This window comes from Amblyomma americanum, chromosome 6 (genome assembly GCF_052857255.1).
Source record: "Amblyomma americanum isolate KBUSLIRL-KWMA chromosome 6, ASM5285725v1, whole genome shotgun sequence".
In the NCBI taxonomy this organism is placed as follows: Eukaryota; Metazoa; Arthropoda; class Arachnida; order Ixodida; family Ixodidae; genus Amblyomma; species Amblyomma americanum.
The window spans coordinates 51,018,064-51,037,472 of NC_135502.1; the positions used below are offsets into that span (position 1 = coordinate 51,018,064).

At 44.9% G+C, this 19,409-nt stretch overlaps 1 protein-coding gene across 3 annotated transcripts in view; it reads right to left on the bottom strand.

Annotated features, from left to right (window-relative positions):
* Moca-cyp (nuclear cyclophilin protein Moca-cyp) overlaps positions 1-18,142 on the bottom strand; it is a 45,048-nt gene extending 26,906 nt beyond the window's left edge. Inside the window, exons 1-9 of one of the 3 annotated variants that reach the window (XM_077669401.1) lie at positions 18,100-18,142; positions 14,726-14,799; positions 14,187-14,261; positions 13,586-13,693; positions 11,586-11,630; positions 8,752-8,839; positions 3,306-3,335; positions 1,315-1,460; positions 63-195 (exon numbers count right to left, since the gene is read on the bottom strand). In XM_077669401.1, the coding sequence (XP_077525527.1) occupies positions 63-195; positions 1,315-1,460; positions 3,306-3,335; positions 8,752-8,839; positions 11,586-11,630; positions 13,586-13,693; positions 14,187-14,261; positions 14,726-14,792 (692 nt within the window). In that variant the 5' untranslated portion in view covers positions 14,793-14,799; positions 18,100-18,142. Of the gene's footprint in view, positions 1-62; positions 196-1,314; positions 1,461-3,305; positions 3,336-8,751; positions 8,840-11,585; positions 11,631-13,585; positions 13,694-14,186; positions 14,262-14,725; positions 14,800-17,936 lie in introns of all 3 variants that reach the window. The other 2 variants (XM_077669403.1, XM_077669402.1) reach the window with 2 other exon arrangements.
* Positions 18,143-19,409: the final 1,267 nt, after the last annotated feature.

Here is a 19,409-nt window from a genome sequence, read left to right on the forward strand (position 1 = left end):
CAACAGGAGCACATTGTGGCCAGCACCCATGCAGTTTCTACAAGCAGTAGCAAGCAGCTCACCTTGCATCCTGCTTGCGCGACTTCTCCTTGTGAGACTTCTTGGAACGGTGCTTGTGGTGCTTGCGGTGCTTGCGTTCTGACGAGACCTCCTCCTCAGCCCCACTGCTCGATGCCGCTCGCTTGTGTTTCTTGTCTGCAGTTGTCGGTAGCAACAGTGGCAATGTTTCAATGTGCATTTATACACAGTATAAATGCATGTTCCCCAACCCCACCAACACAACCTACTGTGCTACTGGGGACAAAAAGTGTCCGGGACGCGGGAAGAGAGGAAAGAGCATTTAGGCCTTTAATGCCTTCATACAATACCAGGCGACTGGGTAGCGAGTTGGAGCTAAAATAAACGTTTTTCCTAGAACTCGCGTTCTGGAAACTTTTGTTCCCACTATTATATGGCAGCAAGTCAAATATGGACCACGCCTGTCCATGAAAGTGTCAAGTATTCCCACAGGATGATGAGGGTAATGATTAAAAAAACACCTGCAACAGCTAGTACACATGGCATTCAGCAGCACATCTGGCTCTGATGATTTTTTTTACAAAAATGATCGTCTAAAATTGTGTAATTGCGTAAAAGTGTAAATTTTATACCATGTCATAAACGTACCTCCTTAAATATCACCAGTGCTCACATAAAAAGTTTGTCTATTATGCGACTAAATGCCGAAAGCACCTCATGCACTTCCCGACGTTAAATCTGTCCATGCAACAAAAATATTAGGCCAATCCCAAAATCACACACAAAAATGACCGGGAGTCTCCAAACATTTTAAGACCTGGAGAAACCTACCAGCCTGCATACAGTACAGGGAAGCCTACGAGTCTGTGTCCTCAGAAGTGAATGCATTAAAGTAAACAGGCGCACAGCCCCTCAGTAAATATCCACACTCCCTCATTCAAATGTTTACACAATTCACTACACAGAAACAAAACTGAAAAATCACACTAGGGTGCGTATGCTTCCTCTTAGGCAGGCATTCAATACTTGCCTCAGTGACAAAAGAAAGAAGGAAGGAAGGGGGGGGGGGGGGGGGGGGGGGGTTGGGAAGACACATGCACTATATTGGGTGCCCCTAAAACTTAGAAATATTGTAGATTTTACAGAACCAAGCATGAGAACTAAAAGGAGAGGGGAAGAAACTGTCTCACCATGACTGACACATGCTGCCCCACCTGGCTAGACATACCACAAGACAGGTAAACAATAAAGAGAAATAGTGAATGAATGAAGCCCACAAACAACATGCACACACACCTTTGTGTTTGCGCTTGAGTACCAGCTCGCCACAGTTGGCAATGATAACAGGCTGCAACGGGCAGCTGTTGTTGTCTACCGGCTGGTTTTCCACTGCTTGCACCACCTCTTCACCTTTGATCACCTGCCCAAACACCACGTGCACCCTGCACAGACAACAAAAACTTGCCACGTCACAAGCATGTCGGGGCTCACTGTTACCAAGTTAGAGTCGGCAGGATAAGTTCGCGGGATAAGGGCATGCACTAAAAAAAAGAAACTACAAAGGCTAAGCTACCAATTCAGCGAAGCTGTCCCCATGGCAGCATTCCCACTACTGTCCAACTTAGCAGCTGTGCACCTATTGACAAACATTTAACAGACAGCAGCTCGTGGCTCTGTCAATGCTTTGGGCACCGCTAAGGGGGCAGTTAGTTCAGATGCTTCCCTCTCCAAAGCATACGATACCACGCAACAGCTAGGCTTTGCATTTCGACTCATGTGTGGCTGGATTTTGTCACTGTTAACACTTCTCTCACGTGCTGGCTGCAGCTGATCCAACAGTTACCCGTTTGCCGTGGCAAAGGAGATACACGCCCTATGCGACCTCCACTCTAAGCCGCAAAGACAAAGCAACCACAGGCGCATGAAGTGCACACGAGCTGGTCACATGATTTTGCTGCAACATCACCACCAGCACAGGCGCTCAACCAGCACATGAGTCATTGACAGCCTAGCCCAGCGTGACCTCTGCACCGAGCCAAAAAGGAGGCGAAGTGGCCATAGGAACATGAGAGGCACTTGTGCTCATGGGAACAGATCACTGGAGGCCATCGTAGTTCGCTGTAAAAATTATTTTGGCTAAGTCCAGCCAGCAGATCGCCTCAAATGCCTCCAAGTAAGATGGAACATGCATGCTGCACCTACTGTTATTAGTACTAATCCTTTCAGTTGCAAGGCAGTGCTACAGCAAATTTATTTCTGGGCACACGTGTCCTGCAAACCATTACTGTTTACTGTACATGAGGCAACGCAATGAAGCAGGCAATAAATCCAACCGTGCTAGATATGAGCAGGGCCATCGGATGGCCATCAATTCAATTCAATTCATTTTATTACACCATATATATAACTACACTATATGTCAATAAATTTTTCTTTCTTTCTAGGCCAATTTGTTTACTGCCGTTATTAATGGCACTACCTCACTGTTCACACCTGGAATACGTAAAAAAATTCATCTATGGGAATGCCGTGCAAGAAATTGCAGTATTTATCAGCTTCCAACTTGCATGATGAAAGCAAAAGCCACCCACAGGTCACTTGTCCCCACCTGGCCACTGTTTCTACCCCATGGCAATGATGGAGCCATGTTCTTTGCACTGCAAATACTGCCTTTCATATTGGCCCAGCCGCTAAAAAATGACATGGCTCAGTTTATTTCAGGTGAACACCTGGCAAATATTAAAGACCTGCAAACAAACATTGCCATCATCATCAGCTTTGCTAACATCCATTGCAAGACAAAGGCCTCTTCCATTGATCTCCAACTGAGCCCATCCTTCTCCAGCTGCGACCCCCTTATAACCACAAACTTTTTCTAATCTCATTTGCCCACCTGATTCTCTGCCTCCCTCTGAAAAGTTTTCATTACCTTGAGACCCACTCCATTACCCTTAAGGGATCATTGGTGGTCTGTCCTACACATTACATGCCCTGCCCATGCCCATTTCCTCTTCTTATTTGAGCTCGAATACTGTTAACAGGTATTTTCTTCCCAATCTTCGCTATATTGCAACATTATTTGATTTCTTTTTAAACCCCCAAAGTAACAAATGTTTCTTAATGTTACCTGCATTGTTTTCCGACCATGGTAATTCACAAGATTCATGATCAAATGCCATCTCCCTGCAGGGGCATGAAGATGAGGGAGAGGAGGCCTAACTAAATGAGGCGGCCTCTTCCAAACGATCTTGAAATAAAGTGAAAAACACAGATAAAGCAAGGCTTACCCATCAAGATGAGGAGTTGGCTGTGTGGTTCTGAAAACAAAAAAGAAAGGCATGCTAAGCACAGAGAATGAGAGCTGCTGGTCGGACCTAAGCCATCGGTGCTAAGGCAACTGACATTTTCATTCTTGTTTTTCGTTTTGGTCTCAGCTGCTCAAGCAAAGCGATGCAGCCACTATACTGCATCTCACAAGTCGTTTGCACCACTGTGAAGGCTGTGGCGATCTGAGCCAATCAGAATGAAATGCACTGCAAAACATTGCTCCACACCCCTAACCCCGCGACTGGTGGCTCCACCCCTGGGAAGGAAAGAACACCAGCATCCAGCTGCTATGCGCTGCAGGCTCGGCCACCTTGGCATCTACGAATAGTGGCACATCACTTCGCAGCAGGCCTCCACAGAGCTGCGTTCATGCAGACTTTTTCTGCTAATTTAACCGGTGAATTAAACACTCGCTGTACTTTGAAATCAACGCCCTGAACGGCCTTTTTCATTTACTGCAATAACTGTTTGAAAAATAGTTGCAACACAGCTCAAATATTTGACGACTATTTGTTGTCCTCCTTGGCCCGGCTTGGACGAGAGCTCTACCTTTCACTGTACCAAACTTCCAAACTAAACTACGCTTACGTCACTGTTTACAACACAGGAAGATTCCGTTAATTCTGATTTCATGGGACCGGAGAAAATGTCCAAATTAACATTGTGCCGAATTATCAGGGGACATAAAAAAAAACACGCCGTTTGTGTCCCACATCAACATATAATTAATGCTTGAAAACATCCGTAATGGTTGAATGCTTCATGCACGAAATTTGCACGGCAGTACAGTTAACTGGCCATAATGAAATTGAAAAAAAGTCCGGGATTTTTCGTTACATCCAGGTTTTCGTTACATGGAGTTCTCACGAGAAGACTCGATTGGACAATGCACAACTGAAACCGAAACAAAAAAACGGCCGTGGCTTAGCTTGGTTAAGCCTGGTGATTGCGAAGCAATAGTGTGTTATTCTCGGATCAGCTGGTAGTATGGCTGGTGGTAGTCTTGGGTTATGCTAGTGTTACGGCTTACAGTGAATCATCCAAGAGGAAGTCATCCGTCGAATCCGTGTATGCCGACAAGCATTTCCCTCACCAGCGTGCCCATTACAAAATCTTCCAGTATCGATTGGCCGACGGTGCGGTCTGTTGAATTCACGTGTTGCCGTCTCAAACTCCTTTACTCTTCTCGCATGTTCTTCACGTCGTTCTACTGCAATGTGTCCTTCGGGTTGAGTCAGGCCAGCCCTGGTGAGAGATTTCTCCTGTCCTTTCTTCGAACGCTCTTGTCTCTGCTGGGGTGTTTCTTCTGCACGCTGTTTTCTTCGCTTTTCGTTTTCCTTCTCTCGAAACGCACGTTCCTTCTCGAGCCGGTGCTGCCGCTGTTCCGGGGTTTCTTGGACACGCCTCTGCCGTTTAGTCGCGTTCCAGCGTTCTGAACTAGTAGAAGGAGACTCACTGTCGGGCAAACTCATAATTTCTTCCTTTGCTTCTGCTGTTTCCACAGAGGAGGTTGCACGTCGTCGCCGAGCTGCATACTGGGCACGCCGCTTAGAAAGTCGTTCTTCTCGTTCTTCTTCCGTCTCCGTAGCTCGCTGATGCTTCCTCTTTGCATTCTGCCGAGCTGCCTTGTTCGTAGGCACCATCGTAACATCTGGCTGTATGACTGCCTTGGCGAGAGGAGCGGAGCTGTTTTATACAGCTGGTGTGACGTCACTCTGACCGTAGCGCCCCTGGTGAGAGGAGCGGGAGTTAGGCCGCCGTTGGTGGCTACCGCCTCGCCTCGCGACGGCGTGAGATGGGGCCCCGTTTTTACACAGCTGGTGTGACGTCACACCGACCGTAGCGCCCCTGGTGAGAGGAGCGGGAGTTAGGCCGCCGTCGGTGGCTACCGCCTCGCCTCGCGACGGCGGGAGATGGGGCCCCGTTTTTACACAGCTGGTGTGACGTCACTCTAGGTCACGTGGTGTGACGTCACGCAGCGAGGTCACGCTAAAGGTCAACGGTGCCTACCACCGCCTCGCCACGGAACGGGCTGAAGTGCGACCTAAAGCAGTATTGCTTCGCAATAAGATAAATTTTGGAGAAATCACCTAGAAAACCTTAGGGTAACCCCCTTACTCGATGTCATAAACGTGTAAAAAGTTCCGCAATCGCACTGATAATAGTGCAACTGCAGCCCCACCGCCACCACCTCCGCCGCGGCTTGTGCAACGGCCCTACGAGTGGGGTGGGGACACCACAGCCAAGTTAGAGGAGAACGCACGTGGTCGCACCGCCACCTGCAGACCAGCCGCAAAGGCACCTGTCTCTTCTCGCATATTCCCTTTCTAGGCCTGCCCACCGCAGTTGCCCTGGAAACAGACTTCGCCTTGCGTCGTCAGCGCACTCTGCACTTCCCACTCCCAATGCATGACAGCCATTGGCGCCAGAGTTGTGCGAGCAACTGCACAGCGGAGATGGACGCGCACTGCTTGTGCCTTGTCTTTTTTGCCACGTCCTATTATTTTTCACTGCTATTGAGCATGAATTGTTGTAGTGCCATGTGGTACGACATTCCAAAAGCGAAAGCAGCGGAGAAGAGCCGATGGCACTGGAGCATGACGCTTTGTTGACTGTGGTCGCTCACCGCAATCGTAGACATTCCTCTCATGTGAGTTCCTGCTTTATCATCATGAAACTTTTCTGCCAAATTTCTTAACTCAACACAAGCTAACAGATAGTCGGCCTAGCCAGTTTGTTATATCAAGGTCAACCGCTGCAACACCTTCTTTGCAAGGAGGTCTCAAATACACGCGCTTCAATAAGGGTGGCGAAATTTAATATCAGGGAAGTCGCTATATGAAGGTTCATTACATCCAGCTTTAATTGTAACTATTGTTTGCAGTTTTGCCAAATGGTGCAGTGCACGCATGCTGTCAGATGAACAAACTCTCATGTCCTCCAAGACATTTAGTGCCTCAACAACTTACCCATCTCTCAAATATACACACACCCTGCGAAAAAAAAAAAAAAGGAAGCAAGCATTGCATGCACACACACAGCGTAATGTAAAACTACAGATTTATGTATCCATAGAATTACAGTCACCGACCGATTTTTCGGACTCGAAGGGACCCGGAAAATGGTCCAAATAATCGAACAGTCCGAAAAATCCGTGAAGTACAAAAAAAAAACACATTATTGAGATGAAATCGGCTTAAAAATGTCACTGATTTTACCTCGCGACAAATTTCTCTTGCTGGAGACGATTTGCGCCTGTATTTGCGCCAAAGTTGTGCTTTCACTGTACACGCTAGACAGCAAGGTCACCACATTTAGTTGGAATACTTCCCACGCTTCTTTGACGGACCCGGCGGGGCCATGTTGTCCACAACCCAAGTGTGCACCACACCCCTTGTCAAACATACGCAAAGATAAGGCACTTTTCGTTCAAAGCGGCGGAACCGCCGGACGCAATCACAAAACGGCGAACGGATGTAACTTCGTGAAGACTGAGAGCCATTCGGTCGACGCGGTCAGAGGAACCCAAGTGACGAAACGACGAATGGCAAACATGAGACCTGCCGTGGTGGCTCAGTGGTTAGGGCACTCGGCTACTGATCCGGAGTACCCGGGTTGGATCCCAACCGCGGTGGCCGCGTTTCGATGGAGGCGAAACGCTAAGGCGCCCATGTGCTGTGCGATGTTAAAGATCCCCAGGTGGTCAAAATTATTCTGGAGCCCGCCATTATGGCACCTCTTTCTTCCATCCTTCTCTCAGTCCCTCCTTTATTCCTTCCGGCCGTGATGCAAGATAACTCTTGCACAATTTCCTTCCCTCAACAACCAATTTTCAACGTATGGGACAAGCAATAACTGCCCGCGACAACGTCGGCGACAAAAACAAGTTGACGGCGATGACAATCCATCTGCCACCTCGAAGTGTCAGAGATCGCAGGGACCTCTACTGGCAACAATGAGGTACCAAAAGTATGTCATGCCAATCCAACTGCAGCGTAAATCCACCTCAATCCAAGATGGCACCTTCTGCACTGGCGAAAAGCCGATAAGATGGCCGGGTTTGGCCAGCAGGCGACTGAAATTAGTCCGAAAAATCGAACTTTCGGACTTTTGATGTCCGAAATATCCGTCGCGAATATGTATGTGCTTCATGAGGTGACTGACGGCGCCTCATCGAGGTCCGAAATATCCTACAAGTCCGAATTATTGGAGTCCAAATTACCTGTCGGCTACTGTATGTACGCATTTGGCGGGACCAGACGGGGTGTCCAAATTATCCGGCTTATGGAATTAGTAGTGGACCAGTTGCAGTTTGAGCATTCGGCCAACATGCGGGAAATCTCGTGTTAGGCCCCCAGTAACACCAGGTACCCACCGGTTTTCTAATCGATGCAAGCTGTTCGCCAGTCTGATCTTTGGCTTTTCAGGGGTGAAATGCTAGGGAAAAGGGCCTTTGGCATACAGCCCCTTCGACGGATTGCTGATGCATCAAAGTTCTAAATCAGCTATGTGCGGTAAAGCCCATTTGTGGTCCTTTTTCAGGTGAAGTGTCCAAATTATCCGCTTTTCAGAATGAACAGGGGTCAAATAAACAAGATTTTACTTTATAAACATGAAGCGCCTACACAAATTTGGATTGTGCTCGACAAAAATTGAAGAATGATCCAAGCTTAGAGCACGTTGTAAGAGAAAAGAGCAGTCAAGGGGATTTAACATCCATAAAATGATTTATAATTGTGTGCTTCTCAAATGCAAAAAGAAAAGAAATGCAAAAGCAGACGATTGGTTACTGAAATCAATTTGAACTAAACCTTTTCGAATACCCCCCCCCTCCCCCAAGAAAAAAAATATCTTATCACATAATAATATCAGTACAACTTGCTTTGCTGTTATACCTCAACAGCCAGCAGTACCCCTATGTGGGACCATCCCCCCACCAAAGTTTAACTGCGTGCACTTTTGGTGGACACCCAAACCTCACCATAAGGCAAGAGAGGAAGGTGGGAGTGAAAGAAGAGAGAAAGAGGTACTGTAGTAGACGGCAATTTCGATCACCTGAGGATATTTAACGTAAACTGACATCACACAGCACAAGGGCGCCTTAGCATTTCGCCTCCATCGAAATACCGCCGCCACGGCCGGGTTCGGAGCCCGGGAACTCTGGCTCAGTAGTCGAGTGCCCTAACCACTGAGCCACCGCGGCGGGGATGCATGCAGAGAGTCCGTGTGTGGTTTCCAGCTACTGGCCAATAATGAGGCAATCACATTTTGTTGCCGCTCTTGTGTCCTAAAAATTTCTCTCCTCAATCATGGACTGCTGTTCTAAACAGGCAAGAAAAAATCCACGCATATGAGCACAGCACGAACGCAGGAATTTGCAAACCAGAGAACTGCTGAGGCACTCACATGAAGAACTGAGAGCCATTGGTGTCCTTGCCCCGGTTGGCCATGGACAGCAGGTAGGGGCGGTCATGCTTCAGATCAAAGCCCTCATCTGCAAAAAAGATGTCACATCAACACAAAAGGACACAGCCAAGCAAACTGTCTGTCGAAAGGAACACACAATATCAAAACCCCTGGTACATTTCCTTGCTTACGGTAATGCATGTGCAGTTATCTGATTATGGGCAAAAAAAACATAATCCACCAACAAGTAATAAATGTAAAAACATGCATCACAGTTCTGGCTTCTCAAGCTACCGACATGGAGCAATTTATGGCAGTGTAGACATCAAAACCTAAAATCCCAGCATGCACTGATATGTTCATGCTTAGGTTATGTATAGGTAGACTCACAAAAACAGCATGAAGTGCAATCTGCTTATGATACCAGATACAAAGATATTGATTAGTGCTTTCAGCAGCACTGCTTAACTCTTTCATTACCACGCCACTAGGCTTCGATCACCAGTGATCGAAAAATCCCAACTGCTACGACAACGCGACCGCGGCTGTAACGGACTTGCTTAGTCATCTGGTTTGTTGTTCACACATTGAAATTCGTTTCGTGCGTAACTTTTATTTTTGCCGCAACAAAATCATTTTTTAAATGCGCCTGAAGTTGATGGGTGCAGCAAGTGTCAAAGTCGGGAATGGCGTGTGCTCGAAACAACCCCGCTGCACGCAATTCTGCTGCGTCTACAGCATGTTTTTATGCATCGAGTTGCTACTCGATGCATAAAAATCCTGACTCCGATGACAATGTTTTTGTTTCCAAAGCTCAAACTACGCAACCAGAGCCTGGAACGGTGGCCTGTTTGTTTATTTTATTATTCCCGGTCCATTTGTGCGAACCGGAGTGCTCCTATGGAGCCGTTACGGTGATGCTGCGCCATCTAGCTGGTTCTTCAGAAACTACAGTTCCATTTTCTGCTTAGACTGCAATTTTCTCATGAGGCGCGCATTTTTGAAATGCCCTTGAAGCAAAGGCTACGGCGTAGGAACCCCGCTGCACACGATTCTACTGAATCAGCAGCATATATTTCCATTGCATCGAGTAGCAGGGTCTCTGATGAGACCGTGCTACCGCATCATCGGATTTTGGTTCAGACGCTCAAAACTGTGGAAACAGAGCTCAGAATGTTGGCCTGCTAGTTTCGCTTTCAGTTTCTGGTACGCTTGTGCGAGCGGAGCACTGCTATGAAGCATATGAAGTCTCTACGATGATGCGATCTGGTTTGTTGTTCAGAAACTAGTTTCATTTTTCTGTCTAGATTGTAATTTCCCCACGAGAAGCAAATTTTTGCAATGCCCTTGATGCGGAGGTTTTTTAACACATAGGCTGCTCCAAGCATGGCGTCAAGAGTTGGGACAGTACACGCTCGAAAAAACCCCGCTGCACGCAATTTCTACTGCATCGGCAGCAGATATTTTCGATGCATCGAGTATCAGGGCCTCTGACTGTGGGATTTTGGTTCAGACGCTGAAAAGGCGCAAAACAGAGCCCGGAACGTTGGCCTATTAGTTGTATTTGTATAATACATGTGTTTGTATAATTTTTCTGTTTATCCTGAAATGATATTAGTTATAATTTATATTTTTAAGAAGCACACTTATCAAGCTTTATTTTGGCACATAACATAATACTTCCAATTTTCTTTTGTCAGACTGTAAAAATCATATCAAGGACACACTGAAATCAGCCTTTTCAAAGAGCGTAAATAAAAAATAAAGAAGTATTTCAGTTATAACTTTTACATTTTAGTGCCAAGTTAAAGAAGAATTTGAATCATTTCAAAATTTCTAGAATTTTTTTAAGAAAGTAGTTTCGAGAGTTATTGTCAAGTAAATACAAATTTTTGTTTTCTTTTTCTATTTTTTCACAATATTTAAAACAATTATTTCTGTTGAAATAAGTCTGATTAGAAAGCGCATTCCAATTCAATCACTGTTATGCATTTTGTATACTTTTACCTATCATACTTTTTCTAGAAAAAATGTTTGTCTGACACCTACGAAAAACAGTGCTTTTTCCCGTGGTAATGAAAGAGTTAAATTTGGCTGTAAGCAAAAATTAGTCAACTCAATAATCATAACTGAAGAACTGCCCTCACAATACAGCTCCCAAATAGACACAATGGCCTCTGTGACTGCCCACCTGCCATAGAATAAGACACAGATTTCTGATGTTTTACGCTGAGGTGGCAAGGCATAACACACTGCCCTCTTTTGTTACAACTTGCTGCTTGAAATCAAAATCCTGATTTCAATTATCTGGTGTCTTAAATGCAAGTGAGCAACCTTTGTGTGAGCACTAGAAAGCTCATTGAGACAGTCGCAGAACTGAGAAATCTTGAAAAGCACAGTTGGGCGGAGCTGGTCCCATCCAAGAACACAAAAAGGCATGGTGCGATATGTGGGGCTTACAGAAACACTGAAGACAAATTTAAGTTTGTCTGCATTGTTAAATCACTACATTCTAATCACAAAAAGAACCACTCCCATTGAAAATGGAGCTTTTATAAATAAGAAAACATCACAAAACAAAATACTAGTGTCGCCATCACAGGCTGATTTCGCAAGTAAACTGCGGCGTTTCAACGTGGCTTTCAAGGCACGGATCCTTGAGGCCAGTCTGCACTGCCATCCACTTCAAAATGGGGATCACGGTTTTGAGAGCAGACTGATGACAAGTTTTACAAAAAAATCGACTACATTAATTACGCAGTGAGAAATGTCACCACCCAGCACACAACGCTCACTGCAAACACCGCTTCATTAATCACAAATGATGAACTGACCTTTGAAGGTTCCGCCGTAGATGGATTCCCCGCCGCTTCCGTTGCCTGGTAACATCAACAGAAAGTATGAGACCAACAATGAGTCAACAAAGGCAGTCAGCCCTGGGTACTCAATACAGCATAACCCAAGCTCTCTCTCTCTCTGCCTGTAGTTGTGTGGAAGATGTAGCATGAACCAATGCAACAAAACAGAAAAAAAAAGACATCAACGCACAAGAAAAATCCTGGGTTCAGATGCTTTTTTCTGCTTTTCTTATCAGATAGCAGACTAGTTACTTGGTCTAGGAGCTCATTTTCTACACCGTGCTAATAAATAAATGCATTACAATAAATTTTGGACTCGGTCGTAGTTAATGCCATGGCAGTGAAAATGTGCCCTTGACAGCTGAGCTGGTGATCATATGAGTTTACAAACAATTGACATTATAACTACAAGCCATCATTCTGGAAAAGCCACCAGAGACAGGTAAATCCTTGCCATGAAAACCTTTCACAAAATTTCAGAGAGCACTCCGTCACGTTGTTGTCTACGCCACAAAGTGCTTCACCTCTGAGGCAGTAAGCAGCAACAATTACGTTCTGAAATACTACACCTCACTACTGAGTTCCAAGATTGCTGAATTATATGTTAAATGGTAGGCGTAGCCTGACACAAGCATGAGTTTCCACGATACACCTCGACATGACGAGGAACAAGCAGTAGCTTGATTAGGGGAAACAGGTTTCGAATTGCGAAAAACTGCCAAAAATTCGGTTTTCTCACATGACTAGTCTTCTACGCTTTCCTCAAGACTCTTCACTGACATCAAATGAGAGGTACTAAAGAAAATTGCTTTACCAACAGCAGTGGTGCTGCGAAATGATCAAAATAACATTTCCTTAACCTTGGTATCTGCGGCACCGCAAGCGAGCAGAGTTTTTTTTGGGCTTGGCAAAAAGCTTGTTTCTTCATCTTGAAATCTCGTGCCCCAGCTCGATTCCACATACAGAAGCAAACCCACAAAAAGCAAAACGTTCACGGTCTTGTGGAGAGAAACATGAGGTGCCCAACTGGCATTTTGTGCCATGTGACTCCGGCTCATGCAGTCTGTTGCTGCCTTACAGTAGGATAAAACTTAAAAAAGAAAACAGTCATTAACACTGGGCCACGGTCTGCAGTGTCCTGTGTAACTCCGCTAGCAAATATCAACAGTAAACGAAATCAGTTTTTTAATGTTTGACTTTATTGAACAAGCCAGGTTCTTCTTTAAGTCACAAATTTTAACAACGGACTACTTTTTTGTCATGAAGGGATTCTTTGGGGTAGTCCTGAATGTGAGCAGCGTTTCACTGCAACCTTAATTTGACTATAGGCAAGTGCGTGCACCATTACCCCTTCTGGACCAGGTGTCGCGCATGCTTGGCTCACGTTACACTGCTCTTCATGCTGATGTGTGTGTTTTACGGTCCCTTATTTAACAACGTATGACCGACTTGCCCAACAATGTGCACTCTTGGGCTCTAGATGAATTTAGACCACCTGGCATTCTTTAATGTGCGCTGATAATGCACAACACACTGCCGTTTTTCGTTTCGATGGAGCTGAAATGCAGCCACCCGAGCCAAGATTCAATCAGATAAAGTTGCCATCAGCAGCCGAATGCAAAAGCCACTTAGCCACCAAGTTTTAGAAACCATGAGTGAAATAACGGGCAACAGCATCTGTTTGAGAATGACACTATGCTTGAAATACTGACAACAACATATTTAAATCACCCAAACATTCCTGTTAAAGCTCCTGCACGGCTGGTTCGCTGTCGCCCAATTTATCAGACCTCTGCTCAGCATTTAATTTCCACTCAACTACTCGAAAACATTTCTTCAGTGCGGATTCTGACCACTGCAGAGGAAGAAAATTTCCCAAGTTTTCATTCAATGTTGCTGCTGCTTTGTTAAGCCTGCTTCCTGGAACCTGCCGAATGCTGCTCCTATTTATTTCAATCCCGAAAAGTGTTACTCACCAACAGAGAAGTCTCCCCCCTGGATCATGAAGCTGCGGATGACCCGGTGGAACTTGACGCCCTTGTAGTGAAGTGGCTTTTCCGTGGTCTTGCCTATGCCACATTCTCCTGCAAATGGCAAAAGAAATGTGTTTGACGACCACAGCAAGAACCCCACTCTGGACATGGCAGTCTTAGCCGAAATGGTTATATTACTGGAAATTCCGCTGCATCTTCCGCGCTCTCGATGAAACTCCTGACATCACCCAAGAAGGCAGAGGGTGGTTCCACATGGTCACAGAGGGATTAGCTAACAACACCGGTTGTCAGCTTCATCAACATGAGGCTAGACAATGCAATCATGAGACAAAGTAGCATCGTTGGTCATGCTGGCAAAGCCAACATTATATAATCAATAATATTAAATCACGCTGATACATATTATGTTATTAGTAATATCATTCACATGATGGACAAAAAGTTGTTGCACTTTTTCTACATCTGTTTTCCACGAGAAATTAAGTTATGAAGTAGGGCTAAGCTATCACACAAAGCCTCGCACATCTTGAGTCTACAGTGTCACTACAGAGTCTTTCTCAGGGTAGTGTAAACATATACAGACCTGTGCAGAGGGCCCGGAAGTTCTCGCATGTGATAGGACAGACGTCGGCAAACAGCTCAAAGACAATTCTCCCAGCTGCAAAAGGGAACACCCGCCGCAAAGGGGGTAGACTGCAGTAACACGGTACCAAATATCTCAGAGCTCATCTGGGCCACATCAACTGTGTGTCATGCACTGAACTCTTACCTTTCATCTTGTGCTATAGATCTACAAGTCTATGTTTGTACCAACACACAATTAAAAAAAATAAAAGAAATGCATACAGTTGACTAAGAGATCAAATTATTTAATAGAAGACATGCATAGTACAAAGCCGGCACAACAAATTAAATACCTTGCCAGGGAAATCAAGTGTTCAAACACATGCCAAAAGAAAGCACTACACAATTACAAATCTAGGCATGTTCCACAAAAATGTGCTTCAATACGTTCCTTAAATACCACTTTACAGGTACTCTGAACCACAGCCCTTTTCCTCTTAAGCATAATACAGAAACAGACTTCCTGAACATCAGCTAAAATTCATTGGAAAGACTTACCAGGCTCATCTCCAACCTGCACATCAAAGAAGCAGCGGGGGTTGTATCGTTTTTTTTCAATGGTCATCTTTCGTCTGCGAAAGAAATATAATACAATGTCTTGACTATTCGTGATGACAGAAAAGAAAATACTTGATAAGTGGAGGTTGTTCCACAGCAAGTAACATCATTTGAATGTTCACATTTTCTACAACAATGGCTTTACAGCCATTGCAAAATGGCTAATGTATGCCATTCTGCAGCACATAGAACGTTGTGAATCCTAATATTTTCTGCAATAGCAATGCCCACAGGGCATAAATCAGTACCTGTTTGTGTTCCTGCTCTTTGCTGCCCTCCCAGCATAGAGCGACATTTCACGAACTCCTGTCAAAAATGGCTTTCTCAAGCAGCCATAGCACATTGGTATAAAGTTAAAGGGGTGGATACACTAACTTTTTCGTAGTGTTTTTGTTTGAAATGATCCAAAAGATGTCAGTGAACATGGATTATCACAATGAAATCACAAGGAGGACGTACATAATTTAGTAATTGAATTTATTTTCTGCTGTAGTTTTAGTTTCCGCTTCAGAAGTTGAATGATGCCATTGACATCACAAGTAGGTATGAAACCACGTGAGGCCCACAAAAGCTGCAATACAATTGCTCCTTTGTCATTTTAATTCCCTCCTACCTTTATGCTAAACAGCGCCAGAAGCCGGGATGACAGTGACAGTAAGTGCTATTATAGTGCAGTTTACGTGTGCCGCACGTGATATTATACCTAATTATGACAATGTAACCATCATTCGGGTACTTAAACCAAAACTGAAAACTGTACCAAAGGAGGAATTCAATTATAAATTATTTACCGAGCGTAGGTTAATTTCACATAGTGATCCATGTTTACAAACGTGTCACACATCATTCAAATGCGAAAGTACGCTAAAAAAAATTTGCCGTGGTGTTCCTACCTCTTTAAGGAGTGGAAAAGTATGATGTAAGGTTATTGCATGCCAACTAAACTGGTCAACTTTGCCTTACAGGCTTCACAACATGAAATATTTGCTGCACAATGGTCACAATTTCAACAAAGGCTGTTCTAATGATTTTGGTGCATAATTTTACTTTTTTTGTCGTAACTTTTTGTCACAATATACACAGCCTACTTCCCAAGTGGTGCCAATGGCTTCTGGGCCATGCTTTGGGACTCGTACAGCCCTTTCGGCATGCTGTAACTATACACAGCATGAAAGACAGCTGAGACTGCATTACAGGAGTCTAACAAGATGCAGAAACTGTTCCGAGTGAGACGTGTAATTGGTTGTGTATCTTTGCCAGAAACTGTCTCTCGCACTGTACAGAATAGCATAGCACAGACCAGCAACTAAAACCTTGCCCATGTGCTTCAACATGTACACAGAACTAGCAGCCTAGAGAAAATTCTAATGCAAATATGTGTTGCTCTAATGCATTTCTGTATTTACCGTGTAGTTCTATTAGTTTGATATGAGTTTATATCAGTATAAGAGAGAGCAACATGTAAATTTGAAACAACGGCACCAACTTCTTTGATGCCAGCAGTTACTGCAGTCTTCAAATAACAATGTCACAGGGGCACCCGCTCAATTTTACACAACACAACAAATATCTAGTCATAATATTTATTTATATAGCGTTGCTAATCAGCTTACCACCAGTACATTAAGGCTGCACTGTTCAGAGGGGCTATAAAAGTAGAACAGAGGCTGTCTTGCCTATTTATATATGGTAAGAGTTGAGGACGTATGCTCTGCATGTCTATGACATAATAGTGTTCCCAAAGGACATCAGTGTACAACTCATTACAATGATAATGATTATTTTTTATGGTGCAAGGGGCATCAGTGGTCAAAGAGTGCCATGACACAAAGTGTTTTCGTCTACTCAAAGAGTGGTAAAAACCCATTTCCCAAGCAATTCACCCAAAATAAGCCGAGCACTAGGCCGGGTGAAAGCTTGTACCCACTGTATCACCGGTGGGTACCCGGCGATGCTGGGGATCAAACCCCGCACCACACCAGTGTACGACATCAGTGTACATCAGTGTATGACATTAGTGTACGACACCAGTGTACGACATCAGTGTACAAGTGCTTCACATGAAGACCTATGTCACGGTGATAAGCCTGCAGGTACTGCATCTCAAGGCCTTTGTCCTGCTGTGGGCATAGTCAGGCTGATGATGATGACTGCCTCTCTTCATCAGACAATCAGTCTAATGGCTGATTAGATTTTCTATTTGCTGTATATATTGCTGCCTATTAGTTGTCGATGAGCAAATACACTGTTAGTTCTGCTATTGCAATTTTCGCTAGATGCACCTAACAAGCACAAGAATCTAATGGAGCCCATTAAACTCACCACGCTCAACAAATGTTCTGAACATAACCGATGTCTCAACAGCGCACGGCATTTAAAACGCAGCATGAGCCGCGTCGCGAAAGCGCCGTTACGTATCTGATCTCTGCACGCATAAGATGTGAGTGTACTAAAACTACGTTCCCTTATAAGTGACCTGATTAGGCGTTTGGAGTAGCAATTTTCTCATGCCAGAAGAAGGCTACGCCCGCTCACAAGACCGCACGACTTCTGTTCCAGATTTGAAATAAGAATCAATGAGGGCTATCAGACTTAAACTATCCGGAGTGATTGCTTCGATTGCTTGGCGTGAACAATGCTAAACAATTTTCAACTAGATAAAAAACAAACTTATAAACACAACCGAATGTACTGCAGAAGCCAGCACTGGCGACACGCAACGAAGGCGTGACGTGCGTCTTCAGTTTTGAAATAATCGCGCGCGCACTCGCGAGCGGGAAAAGTTCCTAGTATTATCCGCGCCACAAACACAAACACGTGAAGAGGTTACCACACAATACAAGGTGGCATGAATTTAAATGATAACTCATACACAGCAGCTCAGTTAACAAGTCTCTGAAAGCGCAGTTTCTACCGCCGGGCTACCAATGCCGGTGCCATTTCCCGGCATACGAGACGCTTTAGCCTGGCTGTATGGAGCTCTTATAGAGACTGCTGAAACGTCAGCATGACTAGCCCTGCCTTATCCATAGACCATAACTTTATCTGACGAGGCTCTGAGGCCACTGCAGCAATTTTTGCGATCTGCAAGGACAAAATGCAGAGCGTTCACGCATGCTTCGCAGCCATGTTGGAAGATCACAGAACGCACAGTCGGTACACAACAGGCAACTCTTCAAGATCGACGTGCACGAGGCAGTTGTCGGCTTGAATTCGGTATCAAGCCCTTGGCGGTCTTGTCTTTGAGCACGAGCTGTAACTTTGTGCGAGACATTACCGTTCACCAAGAGTTTGAAATCGCGAAGAAAGCTCACCTGGCATCAGAAAACTGTCGAAGATCGACAACACACTCTGTTGCCAACGTCTCAAGCGATGTCACAAATTCCCCGCCAACCCCAAAAGCTCAAGACCCTTAAACAATTTTTTTACTTAAAAGGTGCTGTTTACTTGGTATAATAAATATTGCTTTTGAAGTACTTAAATGCATTATTACGATCTAGTAACTCGTTATATGGTGAACTAGAATTAACTGTGCTTCAGCGAAAGTCGCGGCTGGCAATGGCTACTTGGCGTTTGAGCGCGAATATTAAATGGCGAGTGCAACTAAGTGGCACGCCAAGAAAAGGTACCGTATCACCCTTCTGAAAGCATGTTTCTAGCCTGTGCACCATTAGTTGTGAACTTTTGTGAGTGCCGAGTGATTACAAATGCTTATGAAGCAATACAGATGCCTTCAGAGGCAGGAAAAGAGTAAGGCCAAGAGAAGGCGCAAACGGCCCTCGGTCAGAGAGGGTGAGAAAAACTTTTTTAGTGAAGAACAGAGAATTTAGCCGGCGTTTAAAAATCATTACCCTCGGTCAATGATGCAGTTTATTCATAGTTTATTGCGGCGATATTCAAAGACAGCCACAAAAGACGAAAAAAAGACGAGGTGAGCGCTTCGGTTGAGAGCCAGTAGTCGCCCCATCACAACTTGTTTTTGCCTTCCTCTTTTTTCGTGCTTTAAAGCATGCCCACATTCCCTATCTACCAGTTTGCGATAATGCGCGATACAAGGGCTGCAAAAAAACGTAACAAGCGATGAATGGCACACGCTGCTACGTGTGCAAAAGACGGCACGAGCAGCAGGCTCTTTAACATGCATATTTTATATCGTTGAGCTCAAAACGACTCCAGAGAATAGTTTAGCCCTACAATAGCCTGTACCAGATGCAATTGACAGTTTTCAGGAAGGCGCACGTCCGAGGTAAACTCCGTTTCATAGGTCAGGTGCAACGCTGTGAAAGGTGTGGAAAAATAAAGGGAGGCGTATTACTCCGCGCTTGTGCTGTCGCCGAGTGGTCTAAGGCACGAGAAAGCGACAGCAGTAAGAGTGCATTTAATCAAGCTGATGACAAATGTATCATGTTTTAAGCCTGCAGGCAAAGCCTTTAATACGTTTCGCCCGCCACAAGGAACGCACTACTTTTTGGTCGCGGATGCAGGCAGCGCAAACAAGAGCGCTGGCTTTGACAACGTTGCACCTGATGTATGAAACGAAGTATAATGAAAATTCCTCGTGAATGCCTCCCCCAGTGCATGGGCGTATCTGCATATGCCTCGATTTCCAAACACTTCTTAGTTT